Raw genomic sequence first — 19,744 nt, 5'->3', positions numbered from 1 at the left:
CAATGGCTGCGGTTCCGCTGGGGGTTGAAGGGAGCACGCGCGAGGCAACGCGACGCGACGCGACGCGACGCGGGCGTCGCTGTGACGCATTACGAGCGTAAGAGGGAGGAAAGGGCGGAAGAAAGAGTGGGTGTAATGAGATACGTTTCTCCTGCCAACTGCGGGTGGATGGGTGAGCGTAGGTAGATGCGCGAGAAACGTGTGGCTTGCGGTATCTATAGCGAACTTATAATAGAGAACGTCTCCGCGATTGCACATTGTCAGTATCCTTGCTCATCTCTCTCTCTCTCTCTCTCTCCCTCTCTCTCCTCGTGACGCGTTACAGACGTCAAAGGGAGTTGGATACGACGAATATAAAGAGATATGTTTAGCGCTTTTGCACATATGACGAATGCGCCTGTTACATCTCATCGCTTCTTGTAAAAAACTGAAGCGACTTGTCCCTTTAACATAAATATAATATTGATCGTTTTTACACATTTAAACTAGAATGTTTACAAATAAAGCTTTAATTCGACAGAAAGTATCGGCTCGATCACCAAATGCAAACTATATGTATGTATGTTCAAGTTATTTAATGGATTGCATAAAGTCAAGGGTAAATGTAAAGTAACGCCATATGCATAGATATGATACGAAAGTAAAGCGTAAATACGGAATATCATTTTAAATAACACGAGTGAATAAAGTTTATAAAATTCTTTATTTTCTATTCTTCCTTATATTATGTATTATGTTAATATAGAACGTAACGCGTTCGCACGTGCGCGCGTATAAAAACGCCAATAAAAATTAAGATAATACATTAAACGTACGATCATTCAAATGAATTTTGCCTAACTTTAAAGACTTGATTCAAAGACGAATACGGCGAGTAGCGAAACACGTCGTCTATATTCAAATTACATCGTAGTATCACTACGCCTGACGGGTTCACTTTGACCTTGATCTTGGTCTGTGGCGTCAGCACGTGATAATCCACGTCCTCGTACAAATCCTGAAAAGAACAACGATATTTTCGAATTTTTTTCCTAGACGTTTCTGCCGATCAAACTGTTACACGTAACAGGCTACGAACCTCCACTCGATATCCTGCAGGGTACTGTAGACCCAACTCCTTCAGCGTGACCGACACATCCGACGGCGTGCCGTCCGTTCGTCTGTTGACGAACGCGATCGCGTACGAGTAGTAGTTTTGGTAAACAGGGGTGATGGGCCTTGCCCAAATCTCAATGCCCTTGTGCTGCAATTGTAAGTTATCAATGGATCACACTGTCTATGAAGACACATTCCGATGAGTTTAGCCGAAACTGTCACTAATATAACTGGATTATATGACTTGTTAATTTCGAATTTTAACTCGTGATAATACCAATCGATCACAACGATATATTCAAGGCACTGACACATTTAACTTTTAAATCACTCACTTTGTATATCCGTCGACCTTGAATGCCCAATAGATCTTGATCTACGGCAATAATCTTTTTGTTTTGCAGGATGGCTTTGTACTCTGGCCTAATCGTCCTGAGATCAACAGACATGAGCAGTGGTGCCGCTAGTATAGCCCAGATCGCCATTTGCGTTTTACTCTGCTCGTAGCTCAAACCAAAGTTGCCGATAATCAACATGTCTGGATCATTCCAGTGTCCAGGACCGGCATTGGATACAATCGCGTCTTGATTGTTACCGTAGTAATCGATGATACTCTCTACACTGGCCCATGAGTCCTGGATGTCGTCGAAGTTGCGCCAGAGATTGCAATTTTCTGCAATCGAGGTGTAATTCGGCTGAAAATTATATTAACATCAATGACTGCCTCTAGAAGAAATAAATCGGAGGAAATGTATTGAGATGCTTACCTTCATACCTGCATAGATTTGATAAACAGGCCAACTGCATGAATATATCATGTGTTTTCCAGTCTGATTTAGGAGATACCCAAACTCGGGATAGCCTTCAGTAAATACCATATTATTTTAATATTAATTTGTTTAATTACGAAAGAGAACTTACACACTGTCATTTATAAGATAAACTATACCTCTGTCCATATCAACAGGATGCGAGTAACATCCATCTAACTTTACATAATCCACATCCCAGGAAGCAAATGTGGCAGCATCTATATCCAAGTAACCTAATATACCTGGATATCCAGCACAAGTGTAGTTACCATAGTCCTCATAGATACCAAACTTGAGACCTTTTGAATGCACCTAACAAACAGAGCAATGTCTTTCATAAAGCATCACACACAGTCACAAAAGAGCATTATAAGCCTGGGAAGTGAGCCAAGTGCAGAATAACGAATTTGTGCAACAGACAAACATTGAAACAGAGAAACGAGACATTTCTAAAGTAATAAACAGTGAATTACATAATCTGACAGACTCTTCATGCCATATGGGAATCGTTCTCTATCTGGTACAAGTTGTCCATTTAAATCCCTTTCTTTCTCCAACCAACAGTCGTCCACATTAATGTATTCATATCCTACTGCAGCATATCCTTCTGCTACTACAATATCTGTCATGGTCCGGAAGAGACGGTCACTGTGAATCAGATGAGACCAATCACTATAATTTCTTTTGCGCTTACAACACCAAATATTCTATCCATATATCTTCACTGCTGGAGCTCACCTTATACAATTGTCTGGATCATTCTTGCAATCTGTGTTGCACCTGAATCTTTCCCACGCTAACCATCCCATCGGAGGTGTTCTGGCCAGTCCATTCTCCAACGCTGGAGCTAGAGTGACCAGCGATAAGAGAAGACAAAGGGACCACAGGTTGCGCAGCATTCTGTAGAAAGATAATAAAGCTGCTCTCGGTCAGTGAGTAGGATAATGACGAGGCTACCAGGTCGGCAGCATAGTCCGGGGGCGCGAAGCGGAACAGGATTCCCGTGACAAGACGGTCGACGGAGAGGTCATCAGGAGAGCCCGCTGGTGAAGAAAACGACGCGAGGTAGACGCGTGTTGTGACGAGGCGCGCCTACCGTACTGATCTGATATAAGAGGTAGGCTCGCTCGCACGCTCGCTCGCCGTTGCCGCTGCCGTCGCCGCCGCTGCCGCGAGTACTTTCACCCAATGCCCCATTTCATTTTTACGCGCGATCACCGTCGCCGACTCGCGTCGTGCCGCGCCTGCCTCCACCGATCCGCGCGTCCGTCGACAAACAACGTCGTACGTAGACCGGCCCGTTTGCGTTATGCGGGCATAATCGCCTCGAGTTTCCCTATCCGAGCGGATGTGCCGTCGTGTCACGCCGCTCCGTGCCGTATCAGCCGTAAGAGGTTAGGGGACGCGCGCGCGACAGGTTAGATCGCTTCTGCTCCGGAAATGTCTTGTGAAATCCCCAAAATCTCGCGACCTCTTTCTTGTCCCTTCCTTTTCTTTTCTTTTTTCTTTTTTTTTTAAGAATGGAATATTCGCACCTAGGGATCGAGAATTTTTTGCGGATTTTCTTAGAATTTCAAGCTTCTTCTAGATCTTTTTCAACTTTTGTCTCTTTGAATTTATTAGTCATCAGAATTAAATGAAAGACAGTTTTAAACTTTAATCGATATATGTTATTAGTATCTTGATATTTTTTATTATATTTTTAAACGGTACTGCTTTATTAGCAAATGCAAATGCTTCCGATCTATTTTTAGTAAGTCTTGTACATGATCTATAAATTATTCTTTCTTTTTAAATCACTACAACTTCCTTATGAGTTACTTTGAACTCTACTGTGCGCTTATGGATGACAAATTTAAATAAATTATGTTTAGATAAAAAAAACGACGAATGAAAATATTTGTTATAATTACATGTACTTTTCTATAATTTCAGGGAGTAATATGAAGAGTTATTTACCTTCTGGGGCACCTATTCTATTTCTTTTCTTTAAACCAGAGTTGGTTACAATTTCAAATTTACTTTAGGATCGCTCCGTCTCGACAAGAGTTTAGCTAATTGCATGAGAGAACTACGAGTGCCAAGACTACGCCAAGTGTCAGGCGTTTTTCCGAAGGTTACTGAAAGATGCTAAACAATAATACTATGTGTCCTTCGTATTTCAAATCGACGCCTCAAGGTTTCACATCTAAACGTATGCAAGCATTGTCGGAAATCAAGGTTTGTAAAGAGATGTGGAGGAGACTACTGTACGGAAAAGTAGGCTTAATTGTCCTCGCTTATTCATACCGAACTCTCGTTGACGCTTTGATTTATACTACAGATCTGATCGACGCTAGCCTCGCTCGTCACCGATAAAAATGAAAGCATCGTGGCTTGTGGAAGGGCGGTGACGTGGACGGCGCGTTAAGAGAGCGAGAGGAGACAAAGCGAGAAAACAGCGAGATCGGTTGAGCGATCGGAGGGAGAAAGACGACGACAGGCAATAGTAATATCACGAGTGGGAGAGACGTGGTGAACTCGCAATCGTGCTGACGTACAGGATGCCTCAAAAGTTACCTGGTTTCTTTTAAGTCTACATTTCAATCACTTTATCCTGACGGAATATTATTGCTGTCGCTCTATGAAGATTTATTATCGTTGTTCTGATACTAATTTTATATACTCTTGCCTTCTTTCTTTTTCTCATTCTTTTAACGCAATATTAATATATTATGTTATTATTATTGTGTATCATGACTGTGTATTACTCCATGAACTAACGTGTATCAAATTGTTTCCGCATATATAGTGCGGGCGGCATGCCGCGACGCGAGCCGAGAAAGTAGCCAAATAGATGCGAACCGGTTCGCAATCCTCGTCGTCATTCCGCGCCGTGGAAAAAAAGAAAAGAGCCAAAGGAAGAAAAGAGAGCGAATATGGGGATATCTCGATGAAAAGAAAAGATACTTCGCACGGCTGTCATCGCGATACTTCGGTAGCATTTCTTTACGCCAACGTTTCTATATCGCGGGCGGAGATTTTGATCGCGCGATCGTAATCTCTTTCGCGCACTTGATCGTTGAACGTCGAGTGTGGGTTACCGGAGTAATATAAGAACAGTTTGTTACGAGTTGTGGCAATAGAATAGATTGTGGTTTTAGCTCGAAACGTAGATTGCGCGTTATTAACAATTCGAGAGCCGTACCGGAAATACTCTTAAGCACAATCGCTGCCGGTATAAAAAAAATGCGCAAGATACCGGAGATAATTAAGAAATAATTAAACATTTACGTTCTTTGATTTTCTGGGACACCGTACAAAATTAGCATGGAGTTTATCAGAGAAATCAGAAAAGCACATACTGGACTTGCAATATCTTTTCTTTATCACTCAATAGAAATTTTCGAATTTTCTCGGAAATTTCTAAATCTCTCGAAATTTGTGGATTGCCAAACGAAAAATTTTTATGAATTTAATTTTATTGTTACGCGTTTCTAAATTCGTTCGCTCTTGATAATTCGTAATACTGATATCAATATTTTACTTTGTAATAACGAGATATAATGAGGCATGGAAGTACTGATATGCTTTTCTTTCTTCTTGTATCGGAGCGATCGTAATTGAATGAAACTTGTTACATCACAGATAATTGTGGTACGATAAATTCAAAAATATTTCACATTTATTGTAAATAGCAAAATCTCGTCTCTCGCTTAAACGTCATAAATTAAATAGCTCTATTTTGGTCGGATATAAACGATCGTGCATTGTACATCCACCTCCCTCGCATTTCTTTACAAAGAAAGACATAAAAGAGCACAGCTTCTCGCCTTCTAATTTCCCCCTCCTTCCTTCACCGCGGAATGGAGAGTTTGATTTCTTGCACGCTCGCGTCTCTCTCCGCCAAACTAATTCTGCTCTCTATCTCAAACGGAAAAGAGAGAGAAAAATAGAAGAGAAAAAAAATTGTTGACCATAATGACACCAAATTAGCGTCGCGTCCTAATCGGTGGACGATATTACAGATGTGTCTGAGCGGCAGGTCGAGGTCGATGAAATATTCCCATCGACTCTTGCATTCTAAGCTATCGTAACCCTGGCACGATCTACATCCACACTCCATTCGTCTCGCGGAATTGTCGACCGGTACCACAGCATCGCGTTCGCAATTTGCATCTCGATCCCTTCCTCTCCCCTTCCCTCCCCCTCCCCTCTCGATACTGTTTATAACGTTTCCGAAGGAGAAATCGAAACGGCAAAATTCAAATGACGAGGATGAACCCAATTCCAGAGATACATCTTAGCCTCCTTAAAGATCTTTTAGGATGTACGAAAGAATGTTTGACGAGACTCTTATAACGCCTCTTAGAAACGGTGCGTCTTCTAATCGCAAACAATAGAAATCTGTATCTGCGATGAATTAAACGGTGCACGCGAGCGTGCGGATAGTACAGACTTCTTGCGACGTGAGAGGGGCGATTGTCTTTACACGCAATCAATGTTCTCGCGTAATGCAAGAAAAGAACAAAAAATAAAAGAAAATGACGTACCTTTTGTCTGCCACGTGTTGCGTGAGAGTGTTTTATTATAGCGCGCTTCATTATATATACCCTTTACATATCAGTAACTTGTGTGGACGTGCTCATTCTATAAATATATTACGATCAAATACGTTTGTATTTGAGAGTTTCGATTGTATACATAACAATTCTAGATGCGTTATCGAGCACTGCCTATTCGATAGATCCATATCTTCATCGATAAAACAAGTCGATTACCTGATGGATCTCTACAATGACGCGAACGAGTTTGGCGATAAACAAGTTAAAATAAATAACGAATTATCGCCATTTCGATTCAAAGATACACGTCAATGAGAGCGCGTTGCGCTCTCCTGAATACTCAGGAAACACGTTCTCCTGAATGTTACGGGCGAGCAATATTGAAACAACGCATCTTCGGATATCAATAGAACAGATCCCACGCGCTTCGAGTTTAAGCTCGATTCGACTTGGCAGAGTTTCAACAAAGTTGCACGCAATTTGCATCGCGTCGCGTTTTATTTTCGACCTCTCCAGCGTGAAACACGACGTTGCTTTCGCATCCTTAAATGGCGATTACTGAAATTAGGGAAAGAAAAGAAATTGTGGATGGAATTATCCAATACAATTGACCTGCAAATTAAGGGAAAAGAAATCTCATATTTTGGATGGATAGAACTAACTTTATTTGGAATTCTTTAGATAACACTTTGTTGTCCTAAAGCGCGCAATCGATCAATTAAATAACAACTTTCTTGTTTTGAAACGCATACTCGTGTCATTAACACTGTACATTTTTAAAGATTAGAATCTCGAGGCGGGAAAAGATAAAAAATTGATTTGATAACAATGGTATCTTCCTTATAATCATAAAAATCAATTTATTAAATATACTCATTGGCTCAAGCGATAGAGCTGTATCTTCGGATTAACTATAAAAATATTAGAATTTGCTATGATTATATATATACGTATTTATATGTACATACAAAAAAATACGAGATATAGCTGTAACGACTGGAAAAAGGGATTTGCAAGCTGTGCCAAGTTTTAATTTACTTTCCAAGAAGAATTTTGCGAGTGGCACCGATGCTTTGGCCTGCCTGAGTCGCACCCTTGTTGGAACCCGCTTGAAGACCAATCATTCCCTGACCAGCTCGCAATTGTTCCTCTGTAAAATCACGTTTGCATTCGTCTGATGGCTTAGGTCCTAGATAAGGTCCTTTCCATTCGGGATGCTTGTATGTCTAAACGAACAGAGATATACATGTTTTTTATTTCGACAATAATTATATCAGTCAAAATTATTTACTATATAAAAAAAATTATTGCAAAATTTGTATAAAAATTAATGATAATAAGGACAAAGAAACGTACTGTTCGGCCGAGCGCGAACAATGTCGTTACTACTTGGGCTACATCTTTCTTTTCCCATAAGTCTACGGTCTGGAAAACATCGACGTCGTCCACCCCGTAGTCCTTTAACGCCTTTTGAAACCTGTAACATATTCAATGTCATCATATAATGTACAATCGGTACAAATATCTCGCCAGCCATCACTCACAAATTTATGTTTTCCATCATCTTGAATTGTCCACCGGTACTGTTGATCTTTGGTACGGATCCAGGAGAAATCTTGTTCATCAAATGGCACAAGACCTGACCATCCTTGAGCACCTCTTCAAAGGTCTCACCAGGAGGAAACTTCTTACCAAGGATCGATTCGATCCATTCCTGTGCCTCCTTCTCCTGTTCGGGGTTGCGTTTCGCCGCAATCTGTGCAAAATTATGCGCGTATGTCAAAATTCTAACATACTGTTGTTTAGCAGAAAAGGATTATTAGGGAAATTCGTAGATCTCGAATCTCCAATGGATCGATAGAATTCCATGATACTAAGTATTTCAGAACGTTTCAAAGAACACATTGCTTTCGAGAAAAATGCATGTTTTGTTAGGTATTATCAAGCAATTTGCTTCTTTCTGTTTAAAAGTTAAGAAAATAAAGAACTCGGAAGAATAGATCACTATATGATACACATGACCGTAAACGGATCGGAACGGATTACACTACACAATTGAAATATTGTATGTGTATATAAATTAATATATACCTTAGCGCGCACTTGACGTTCTAGAGCCATCCTTATGATATTTTTGAAAAGACTGAAGTGCCGCGGCTTCTAGACGTGGCTTTTTATACATTTCGGAGGAGTATGGAACCACCGTGGGCCAAGTCAGGGGAGAAATCCGTCCAACAACGTAAGAGGGTTGTATACGGGGTGTCCTAAGAAACATTCTGACGAAAAAAATGTTTCGTCGGAATTTTCCAGGGAAAATCGCAGTCGAAGATTCCTCGTCATTATATTCATGTCGACTGGATGTACCTTCAAGGCTTTCTTGATATAATATTTTCTTCTTCATTGACTTGGTAATCGATAAACGAGATACTATCGGAGATACTTTTTTCCCATGTTCCACATCGTTGATGCGACACCCCGTATAAGCGACGCAAGCGTGCGTGATTCCACACGTTTCGGTATTCTAATATTAGCGGCTTATTCAGTTAAACGAGAAATAGGTTTTCCGAAATCGCAGAGACGCGCAGCTGCTGTGTGAAAATTGGGCAACTTAGTAATGATTATAACATCCGGTAAATAGCCGAAACAAAATTCGCATGAATAAGTCACTGTTTTGTTGGCTACCTTTTATTAAAACGAGCCAATGTAATAAAATAACTGTTAAGGATCTCAGATGTCGATTCCAATATCTATAAAAATGCAAGAGAATATTTTGATTTTTTCACTGATCTCATAATTATCTGATGGAGCAGTCACATTGAAAACAAATTTACTAAATTTTATTTCTTTGAATCGTAAACATTCATTTACAGTAAATAAATATTTATTTAATAAAAAAAAAGATAGTCGAGTCAAATTAATGATTTTTGCATCAAATAAGTAAATTTTTATTTAGAACGATTTAAACAAATATTTATTAAAATTTTTTCTCAGTGTAAAATTATCTGAAATTTCTTTTTTTTTATATAAATTCGAAATTGCGTATATTCCAATTTGAATCAAGAAATGATGAGGAATGAACGATGAACAAATAAGAAGGGAGATTCTTTATATTATATGTCATTGCAGAAGTTAAAATCAGAAAGACCAGAATGGATCCTTATTGGGATACAGAAATGTCAAATCTAAGATCGTCTGACTTGTTCGAGTACAACAGTTCGCGTTGTTCTTAGTCTGATTATATTGCATATTCCAGCACATAACTCATCACTATAGGGCGTAGGCAACATGTCGAGGTCCTGACACAGAAGGAAAAAAAAATACGGTCGCCCTCGTGGAAAGTGGGACGTGCTACTTTTAAATAGTTCTCTGTCATATGGCTCGGGTTATTATTGCGCGATCCAGATTTTGCGGCAGATACTCGCCTGTCGTGCGAACGCAAGATAGGGAAAATACGGAAAATTATAGACATTCCGAGGACGAGGCTTTAAAAGTTCATCGCTAATATATAATGGACTAATATAGGCGAGAGCGCTTGGAAGAATTCAAAGAATATCAAACTTTGCTCCTGCAAGACGATCTTATAATAAATCAATCGGGAAAAATTAAAATTACTGTACACGTTTTAGATATTGTAAGAGGAATGAACTCAGTCCCTTGAGTTAAATAACATTTTATTGTTTTTAATTTTCGTCAAACTGTAAATTAATCCATTTATATGATTAAATCGTATAGTATCGGAGAGTAAATAACGCTTATATTAATGTACACATTTATTAGTACATATAAATAATAAATGAAATTTGAGTTAGATTTAATACATTTCTTAAGTTAATTCGTTTAACTTTCATAATTTAATTAAATTATGACATATTGAGGAATAGTAGAGACTTACAGAAATGATTAAAAATAACTCAAATTAGTTATAATAGTATAACGTATATGATAAATTCGATATTACGAATTTAATACATAATATGAAGATATGTTTTTAGAAGTTGCGAAGTAGGCTGTAACATCCGAAACGGGAAGTAACGCATACAATATCTTCAAGAAGGACAGTAAGATTTGCGCGGTTTCATTACGTTACGTAATTTGAATCTCGCATATGTCGATTCAAAGGGGATCATTTATTGGTCGGATGGTGGACCGATGAATCACGTTTAAATTTAAGTTTTCTGCGTTCTTCCACTAGCTACAATATCGTCTGCTCTGTGTCGAAGGTGCGTAGGTGTTTTTCCTGAGAGCGCGATGAGACTCCGTATTCTTGACATTATCTTAAATGCAACTATTCTATACATTACTGGATATCAAAGGAGTAACGATAACCATCCCTTGAATTTGAATAACATTTTATTATTTTTAACTTTTCGAAAACATAAATCAATCCATTTATGTGACTTATATTTTCAAAATAAACAATATCCATATTAACGTATACGCTTTTTATTAGTAATGTAAACTAAAGAATTAAATTTAATAAATTCTCTTGAGTTAAATTGTGTAATTTCATTATTTTAATTGAATTATAATGATATATTGAGTAGGAGCTGCGACGATCTATAAAAGTGATTAAAAATAATAATTTAAATTGACATAAATTTAACAGCGTAGATTTATAATACAATTTCTGATTCATATTTATAATTTCTTGATCAAAAATCGTATGTAATTAATAAATACATTTTTAATTAATTTCAAATTGAAATGAAAAAATATTCTATATATGTCGAAGACATATGAGAAAACAACTTTAATATAATAATAGAGCTAAACGAAAAAATGTAACATCGGATGCAGCTTCTAACTTATATTTATAATTTCTGGATGAAATTTTACACTTTTTATAAATATATTGTAAATTAATTTTGATTGAAACACTTTGTATATCTTTTTAATCATCTCGTCGTTTGGTGTAAGTACGTGGTTGAGCAGGACGCGATTTAAAAAACTTTTTTCCTATTGATGGACCCACATCTTGCTATATAAAGCAGAAAACATAAAAAAAGATCAATGAAACGTGATTATCTCAATATCCTGAACCGATAAGTGATTGAAAAAGGATAAATAAGATTATTATATATTTAAAAACTCATTCACTCTCACTTTCACTTATTTCAGTAGTTCTTAACTCTCCTATTTGCAAAAAAACGTTCATTATATTATTATCCCTTTCAACTTCTAGCATTTTTTTTGACTTTCTTGTATTATATTTATATTCAATAACGTATAAACATCTATACCTTGTCCTGATTTTGTCTCTTTGTCAAAGATGTACGAATCGGTTTCTCTGACGATGATCTGTCTTCATCGCTATCCAGTAAACTCGCGTTAGAAATCTGACAAACAAGAAAAATTCAACATATTAATAAAATTTCAAACTCATATTGAAAAAAATTTTTTTTAATTCTAATTTCCTGAACTCTTGTAGAAAGTTTGTATGAATCATCAAAGCATGCCGAAAAAATAACGGTTCTAAAGAACAATTACATTTTCGTCAAGGACTTATAGGTTTGAAAAGTGCAGTGCCCAGATATTTTTCTTTGTCACGCGCCTACAATAATAAACTTATGATTATTCTTTAATCTGTCATTGTCCGTTCTTGTTTCCGTCAAGAACTTGTTCAGCATATATTGCTTGTATACTCTCTCTTGATGTCATTGGTCATGTTATTTTGATAATTTATAACATTTTTTAACTCGACTGATTGTATTTCGTAAGAGCTCTTTAAAACTGATACTCTGTTGGTCAGCTTGATTTATGTATGATTTTTCATACAAACTTTCTGCATTCTAAAAGAGTTCAAAAAATAAAAATTCGATAAACTTTTTAAATACCGCAGACTAAGAAAATTTTATTACATTAAATTTTTCGTTTATTACATTAACTCTTGTGCTTTCTCGTGTTATAATTTCTTTTTCCTTCTGAAGAGTTTTTAGTTGATGTTGAAGCGTGTTAATAGAAAACTCGTTACTGCTCTTAGTTTTGTCCAGAATCTTTTGCATTTCAGCGTTTTGCTTTTGTGCGAGTTGCAAATCTTTCTGAGCGTTCGAAAGCTTATTTTCGAGATTCTTGGAATAATCTATTTCACTACTTAATTTTTTTTCTATTCTGTTTACGTCATTGATGAAACCTGTCTCCCTTAGTTTCAATGAGTGTAACGTCATCTCTAAATCCTGAATCTAGAAAATAATATTGAATTAGTAAAGACTAATATTATAAAAATCAAAATTGTTGAACGAGTCTGTACATAATTTGTTTTACTTTTTCCGTTTTTATACGTAATTCATTCTCCAGCATATTTTGCGTCTTCAGTGATGTTGTTCTCTCAGCAGTCATTTTATTATTTCTTGTCATTATCTCCTCGATTTCATTTCTGTTATAAAAAAAAACGAATTACTCAAGTCTTAATAATTTTAACGATAGAGCACACAATCTAAAAGATATTTTTATTTTCAAAACTCCATCAAACTTGATTAATATAAATACTCACTTATACATGGAGATTTCATTCTGTAATTTGGAGACAAGTGTATCCTTTTGCGCGATCATTTCCGTAATATTGTTCTTATCTTGTTCTAGTGTATTCAGTTGTAATTGTAAACTTTTGAATTTTGATTCTAGTCGCTGCTGTTCCTAAAACAGATATTAAACTTACAACATTAATAAAAAAAAGAAGAGGGGTGAAAAAATCTTTTACAATTTCTTTTTAACGTACTTCAATGAACAATGTTTTTTCCTTAGCGTGTGCGCTCACTAATTCATTTTTCTGTGAATGGAATTTCCGCTCGACGTCATTTACTTGCTCTTGCCATTTGTTTTTCTCCATCAGTACTTCCTGCATTCTAAAAAAATTGCTTAGTTAACACTATTATGTTCGTGCAATTTATTGGGTGTGGGGCGATAACTTACTTCTCTTCTTGAAGTAGCAATTTATTTTCCACTTGTGCGGCAGACTTCGCGATGTCGCGTTTCTCTTTCTCGGTCGTCTGCAGTCGCGATTGTAAATTCTCGCATTCCGATAACAACCGTTGTTGTTCCTAAATTAGAAAAGTCATTCAAAATAAATTACGGAAAAAAATCGTGAGATCTCTTTAAAAACTGTCAACATACTTTGACGAGCATCAACTTTTCCTCAGCATGTTTATTCGCCAATTCATTCCTCTGACTTTGCAGCTTGTTTTCAGAATTTTCCAATTGCTTCCGCAATTTATTTAGTTCTGCCGACTCCTCTTGAAATCTGATTCAAAAAACAATTTTGATAAAAATATTTGTTTACGCGATAAGCTATCAGAAGTATAACAAAAATCATACCTTTCCTTTTGAAGCCGCAATTCATTTTTCAATTTTGCAACACGGTTCTCAATATCTGCAATTATTATAGAATTAATTGTTTATGATAATGAGCCTAAAATTAAGATTCAAACATTTTCCATATATGTGAAAGTGTGCCTTTCGATTTCGCCTCATTCTGTTGCAGCATCTGGATAATTTCTTGTTGCTTTAGAATCACGTCGTCGAATAAGGTGGATAAACTAACGCGGCGTTGCTCATAATTGGCAGTGACCTCACTGATGTAATTCATATATTCCGCGATATTCTCGATGTATGGCGAAGTTACGTTCAGTCTGTTGTTGCCAAAAAAGAAAGCCAAGTCGCAGAATATATAAGAGAGATTCGTGTTACGACAAAAATGAAAGAAGAAAGAAACGAGGCTTACTTTGCTGTGACCTCTTCCTTGTTACACGTGTCTATCTCCAAGGAGGTGGACAAAGAGGCCTGCGCCTCCTGGCTCTCCTTCAGTTTTTGTCTTAGACTTTTGATTGTACGGTCCTTACACTGCAAGTCTTGCTGCTTGTCATCATGTGTGCAGGAACCTTCATTCACCTGTTACTTCCACGAAATGTTCATGAAAAATTACTTTCCTTGCTTATTATAGAGCAACTTCGATCAAACTTGAATCAACTTAGCGGCGAATAATTTAATCGGGAGAAAGCACAATAAAATAAAGTTTCAAGCTGTATAATTCATTATGTCTGTATTTAATTTTTCCTACGGTATCAAATAAAAAAAATTAAGAATTCTATTCACGAGTAAGTTAATTAGAGTTTGATTGAAGTTATCATTACAGAAATTACTCTTGAGCTGTTTGTAACAATTCGTACCTCTTCCGTTTGCTGTAATCCATCATTGTTCCCTGTTTGGTTCCTCCATTGTGCGATCATTGCATCGATGAACTTGCCTCTGCTTTGCGTGCTTGCTCCAATGTTTTCTACAAGTTTCGCATGAAAATCACGACATGAAGATCAATTAAAGCGAAAGACAAAACTTACCTTCCCGCTGCATGTTTTTCTGTTTTAAAATGTATTTTTTAATTGATTTATAACGATCGAAACTAAATTCTGGTTCTACTTTGCAGCTCAAAAAGTCGCATATGCTCAGGTGTTTAAACAAAAACCTCACCTCGCTATTACAATTTTATATGATTGGTTGAATTTAAAGGTAAATACCAATCACGTTCTACTGCTTCAGTTGTGTCTCAATATGTGCTGCGAGTACTAAAAACCTATAGTATACGTGACTTGAACTATATATTTTCAGTAATGTTAGTGCATTTTGAAACATGACCTAGTTACGTTTATCTCTTACTTGTTATTTACTTTTTTATTTTCTTCTAATTCTAAGGATTAAAAAAAGATTACGAGTAAATTAAATCGATTTTAAAGTTAATCTACAGTGACAAAAGTGGACAGTAAGCGCTATTGGATTTTGCATCTTTGCAAAAATAAAAAAAATTAAATGAGGTAATTTCGAATCGGTATATTTGCTGACCATTTTTTTTATTATGAAAACGCGCAATTATGGAAATTATCAACAGAAGCTATTTTACTAGAAATCTTTTAAATCCGGTTTCTAAGATATGAAAATATCGTATAAAATAAACGATGCAAATTAAATTATTCTTGGAAAACATAAACAGCGCTCTGTAATCAGTTCGCATTTGTATTGAAGTATGCGCAGCATACCGCAACGTTCTCTGTCGGTCTATCGTACAAGCATTTCGCTCATCGCTGCACATCGCTTCCAACGCTCCGAATTGTTTTCAGGTTATATTTAACATCGTGTTGTTGGTGGAACATAAAAACTTAAAAACAATATATTTTGAAAGAATATTTCCAACAAAAACGAACGCTCACGTCGTCCTAGTGCCAGTTTAAAAATGCAGAGTCAGAAAATTGAGTATTTAATTGAAGATAGGAATAATGATTTTTTGTAAGATTTGGTGTTTTTGTGATGTTAAAGGCTGTGAAATTTTAGGAATCTCACGCTTCCTTTTGACACTATTATCACACAGTTTGTAATCTGTGTTAGCAATCTAAAGCCAATTTTATTTCAAAAAAGAATTAACCATGTCAGGATTATTCGAGCAGATCAAGCTGCTTTACGATCAGGCACTTTATTGCAACGTTATCTCTCTAATGAACTTGGTGTTCTCTCTCAGCGAACACAATGCTGGCTTGCTACCTGGCTACACGAAGTTTCACGTACATGTTTATTACGCGGATGCTCATTTTTATCTAGGCAAATATCGCAGAGCAGGGACTTTTAACAAGAAGGCTCTGCAGTTTCGTAAGTGTCTGTTAAAGTCCAAAGGTACAGGGAAGCTTTTATTCGATCGACAGAAGTATCTGCCGTCGGATGTCAACATCAAATATCAAGATGCACTTATGCCTAGTTAAATCCAAGAATCTGCAAGAAGGTTTGCAAGTGCTACAGAGTATCCCTGGCAAGCAGCGTACTGCCAAAGTAAACATGGCACTAGCCAAGATGTTCCATGAGCAAGGAATGGTACGGTCCATTATCACATACAAAGAAATGTTGAAAGAATGTCCACTGGCTTTAGAAGCAGCTAAAGATCTCCTTTCTTTAGGAGTAAAGGGTGTGGGAGGTCAATTCTCTGATTGTAGGCTCCATCTCGAACTCAATGAACTTGGAATGGCTTGATACATGGACCAAGGCTCATGCATATATTCATAATAGAGAATACACTCATGCCGTGAACACTCTAAGGTCATTGGACATTGTTGTTTTGCTTAGGGATAATTTCAATCTATTGACTATCATGGGCGAGTGTAATTATTATGCGGGTGATGATAAGAATGCTCTATTGTGTATGAGGTTAGCCCGTGTAATTGAGCCCGATATAACAAAAAGGTAAGTCTTCACACACATTTATTTAGATATTTATTTATATGTATTGTAAAAGAGTAGTTATTTGTTACTTCTCTACAGGGTGGACATGTATGCTGCAGTTCTATACAAAATGCACCACGTTAAAGAATTGGAACGGCCAATACCAGCGATAACTAGTAACAATAAATGTACCTGCAGAATTTACGTAGCAATAGTATATTCCCTGTTTGCCGCTAGAAAGTTCAGCACAGCAAATACTCTTATCGCTCAGGCATTAAATCTGAACCCTAACGACATAGAAGCCACTATATTACGGGGTAATATTCTTATCGAGCAAAAGAAGTATCAGGATGCCTTGTTCTTTTTTTAGACACGCCGTGCAATTAAAACCATATAGATATGAACCGCATAAAGGTTTAGTAGATTGTCTTGTTGGGATGCATAGGTTGCGAGAGAATATCGCCAGCAGCTCTTGCAAACAACTTGGATACACCACAAGAGATCACCTCGTCGACCATGAATTCTGGTTTCTCTTGGTTTTCCTGCTTTCCCGCGTCAGGTTCGGCTCCTCGGGCTTATGGTGCGGCGCTCCGCCGCAAGAGTTTACCTTCACTTTGAGCAACATTCCCAGACTACCGCAAACTGTCTACAGAATTCTTTATTAAAGGCCTCTTTCTTCCCCCCTCTCTTATCTCGCACGGTGAAAAATATAAAAAATATAACATTTAATAAACTAACATTTTATTGTTTTTAACTTTCGTGTGTCAAACTGTAAATTAAACCATTTATATGTTTAAATCGTTTAGTTTAGGAGAGTTAATAACACTTATATTAATGTACATATTTATTAGTACATATAAATAATAAATGAAATTTGAGCTAGATTTAATACATTTCTTAAGTAAATTCGTGTAACTTCATGATTTAGTTAAATTATGCCATATTGAGGAATAGTAACGACTTACAGAAATGATTGAAAATAACTCAAATTGGTTATAATGGTATAATATTATATAATAAATTTGATATTACAAGTTTAATACATAATATGAAGATATGTTTTTAGAAGTTACGCTGTAACATCCGACACGGAAAGTAACGAATACAATATCTTCCAGAAGGGTAGTAAGATTTGTGCGGTTTTATTACGTTACGTAATTTGAATCTCGCGTGTGTCGATTCAAAAGGGATTTATTGGTCGGATGGTGGACATGAATCACGTTTAAATTTAAGTTTTCTGCGTTCTTCCACCAGTTACAATATCGTCTGCTCCGTGTCGAAGATGCACAGGCGTTTTTCCTGAGGGCGCGATGATGAGACTCCGTATTCTTGACATTATCTTAAATGCAACTATTCGATACATTATTAGATATCAAAGAAGTAACCATAGCTCCATCCCATGAATTTCAATAACATTTTATTATTTTTAACTTTTCAAAAATATAAATCAATCCACTTATGTGACTTATAGTTCAAAAAAAAACAATAACCATATTAACGCATACGCGAGGGGGTAACCACTCAAAACTGAGTAGGAGCTGCGACGATCTATAAAAGTGATTAAAATTAAATTTAACAGCGTAGATTCATAATATAGTTTCTGATTCATATTTATAATTTCTTTATCAAAAGTCTTATATATTTAATAAATACATTTTAAATTAATTTCAAATTAAAATGAGAAAATATTATGCATATGTTGAAGACATATGAGAAAACAACTTTAATATAATAACAGAGCTAAACGAAAAAAATTTAACATCGAATGCAGCTTCTAACTCATATTTATAATTTCTGGATGAAATTTTATATTTTCTATAAATATATTGTAAATTAATTTTGATTGAAACACTTTGTACATCTTTTTAATCATCTCGTCGTTTGGTGTAAGTACGTGGTTGAGTAGGACGCGATTTAAAAAACTGTTATACTGTTGATGGATCCACATCTTGCTGTATAAAGCAGAAAACATAAAAAAAGAACAATGAAGCGTGATTATTTCAATATCCTGTACCGATAAGTGAATGAAAAAGTATAAAAAAGAGATTATTATTTATATTTAAAAACTCGTTCACTTTCACATTAACTTATTTCAATAGTTCTTAACTCTCCTATTTGCAAAAAAAATTAATTACATTATTATCCCTTTTAACTTTTAGCATTTTCTTTTCGACTTTCTTGAATCATATTTATATTTAATAAACATCTTGTATTATATTTATTAATAAGAGTGATAAGGCTCAATAAATTATAAATTACTATCACATTAGAGGGCTACCAGCCAAAAATTAAAATATAACGTTGGTAATGGTAATAAGAATATAAATATATCAACGCAAGTTTAGCATATAATTAGTCGCCACAAGTAACAACAGAGTAATAAAAGAAAAATGTAAAAATATATATGATATCATACGTTTCAACCTCGATCGGGTCATTCTCAATGTTATAATACAAGAATAATTCGTTGAGTCGAAGAAAACAAAGAATTTGATTGCATGTTAATATATCCGGATCACACTGTAATATTCCATAAAAATGAATATTAGTCAGATCTTGAGAAATTCAAATATCGAAAGTTCCATTTGTTGTAACCACATATATTGTTTCTATAAAATAGTTGCAAATTATAGTAGATATAATATCTCATATAGATATTGCTTTATAAAATTAATTACAATTAAAATATACACCAATCACAGAGATATTATATTAAAACATTTCATTTAGTACAATAAATAAAATACCTTCATATTGATGGTCCCTTTCACAAATTACAATAAAATTTTTTGAAACAATTATAAGCAAAAACGACCGGAATTAAATGTTGTTAACACCTTCAGTCAATGCCTTCAGTCGTTATGACATTCAAAGAATCATACCCGATATTGTCAAAACGAACAATTTTAAAAAAAAACATGGAGGGGGGAAAATTGTGTTAAAAGAAGGAGATATGTGAGAGTGAAGGGGAATAATTAAGAGGGAGACGTGATTATGACGTGGAAAGTGATTCTATTATCTGTAAGTATGGTAAAGCTTCCGTATCATTTTGTTTATTAATGCCTTGTCTTTGCATTTTTATATGTATCATTTCAGATATTA

At 35.9% G+C, this 19,744-nt stretch overlaps 3 protein-coding genes and 2 pseudogenes across 6 annotated transcripts; 1 reads left to right on the top strand and 4 right to left on the bottom strand.

The window, feature by feature from the left end:
- Nucleotides 1–718: 718 nt before the first annotated feature.
- LOC108765470 (alpha-N-acetylgalactosaminidase) lies at nt 719–6,495 on the bottom strand. 4 transcript variants are annotated; one of them, XM_018514214.1, is made up of 8 exons: nt 3,004–3,340; nt 2,646–2,807; nt 2,381–2,555; nt 2,045–2,219; nt 1,863–1,957; nt 1,431–1,790; nt 1,079–1,243; nt 719–997 (listed from the first exon to the last, which is right to left on the bottom strand). In XM_018514214.1, the coding sequence occupies exons 1-8, from the start codon at nt 3,102–3,104 to the stop codon at nt 818–820; spliced, it is 1,413 nt and encodes a 470-aa protein (XP_018369716.1). In that variant the 5' UTR covers nt 3,105–3,340; the 3' UTR covers nt 719–817. The 4 variants fall into 4 exon arrangements, with proteins under 4 accessions (XP_018369716.1, XP_018369713.1, XP_018369714.1 ...); XM_018514211.1 differs by lacking the exon at nt 3,004–3,340 and adding an exon at nt 6,440–6,495 and having other exon boundaries at nt 818–997; XM_018514212.1 differs by lacking the exon at nt 3,004–3,340 and adding an exon at nt 6,440–6,463 and having other exon boundaries at nt 818–997; nt 2,646–2,826.
- Nucleotides 6,496–7,396: 901 nt separating this feature from the next.
- On the bottom strand, nt 7,397–8,634 carry Mp20 (muscle-specific protein 20 transgelin). Its single transcript, XM_018514215.1, has 4 exons — nt 8,543–8,634; nt 7,996–8,207; nt 7,808–7,928; nt 7,397–7,677 (listed from the first exon to the last, which is right to left on the bottom strand). The coding sequence occupies exons 1-4, from the start codon at nt 8,570–8,572 to the stop codon at nt 7,486–7,488; spliced, it is 555 nt and encodes a 184-aa protein (XP_018369717.1). The 5' UTR covers nt 8,573–8,634; the 3' UTR covers nt 7,397–7,485.
- Nucleotides 8,635–11,334: 2,700 nt separating this feature from the next.
- Nucleotides 11,335–14,797, bottom strand: LOC108765469 (myosin-2 heavy chain-like). The gene is given in 13 exon segments (XM_018514209.1): nt 11,335–11,429; nt 11,692–11,787; nt 12,331–12,630; nt 12,713–12,824; nt 12,942–13,084; nt 13,167–13,293; nt 13,361–13,488; nt 13,562–13,688; nt 13,763–13,817; nt 13,901–14,076; nt 14,169–14,341; nt 14,614–14,720; nt 14,782–14,797. Coding segments are annotated over 13 exon segments (1,644 nt in total). The 5' UTR covers nt 14,795–14,797; the 3' UTR covers nt 11,335–11,342.
- Nucleotides 14,798–15,737: 940 nt separating this feature from the next.
- Nucleotides 15,738–17,339, top strand: LOC108765459 (anaphase-promoting complex subunit 7-like; annotated as a pseudogene).
- A 1,168-nt stretch (nt 17,340–18,507) lies between these two features.
- LOC108765452 (protein SGM1-like) overlaps nt 18,508–19,744 on the bottom strand; it is a 12,453-nt pseudogene continuing 11,216 nt past the window's right edge.

Source organism: Trachymyrmex cornetzi, unplaced genomic scaffold (assembly GCF_001594075.2).
Source record: "Trachymyrmex cornetzi isolate Tcor2-1 unplaced genomic scaffold, Tcor1.1 scaffold490, whole genome shotgun sequence".
Classification (NCBI taxonomy): Eukaryota; Metazoa; Arthropoda; class Insecta; order Hymenoptera; family Formicidae; genus Trachymyrmex; species Trachymyrmex cornetzi.
Note: the sequence above shows the minus strand (reverse complement) of the source record. Positions and strands in the feature narration are given on the sequence as shown.

Coding starts and splice junctions, on each gene's coding strand:
- LOC108765470 (XM_018514214.1), bottom strand. CDS start 3,104: ATGGGGCATTGGGTGAAAGTACTCGCGGCAGCGGCGGCGACGGCAGCG. Junction 2,808..3,003: donor TCTTATATCAGATCAGTACG/GTAGGCGCGCCT, acceptor ATCTTTCTACAG/AATGCTGCGCAACCTGTGGT. Junction 2,220..2,380: donor TGAAGAGTCTGTCAGATTAT/GTAATTCACTGT, acceptor TCTGTTTGTTAG/GTGCATTCAAAAGGTCTCAA.
- Mp20 (XM_018514215.1), bottom strand. CDS start 8,572: ATGGCTCTAGAACGTCAAGTGCGCGCTAAG. Junction 7,929..7,995: donor ATGATGGAAAACATAAATTT/GTGAGTGATGGC, acceptor AATATGTTACAG/GTTTCAAAAGGCGTTAAAGG. Junction 7,678..7,807: donor TGTTCGCGCTCGGCCGAACA/GTACGTTTCTTT, acceptor CTGTTCGTTTAG/ACATACAAGCATCCCGAATG.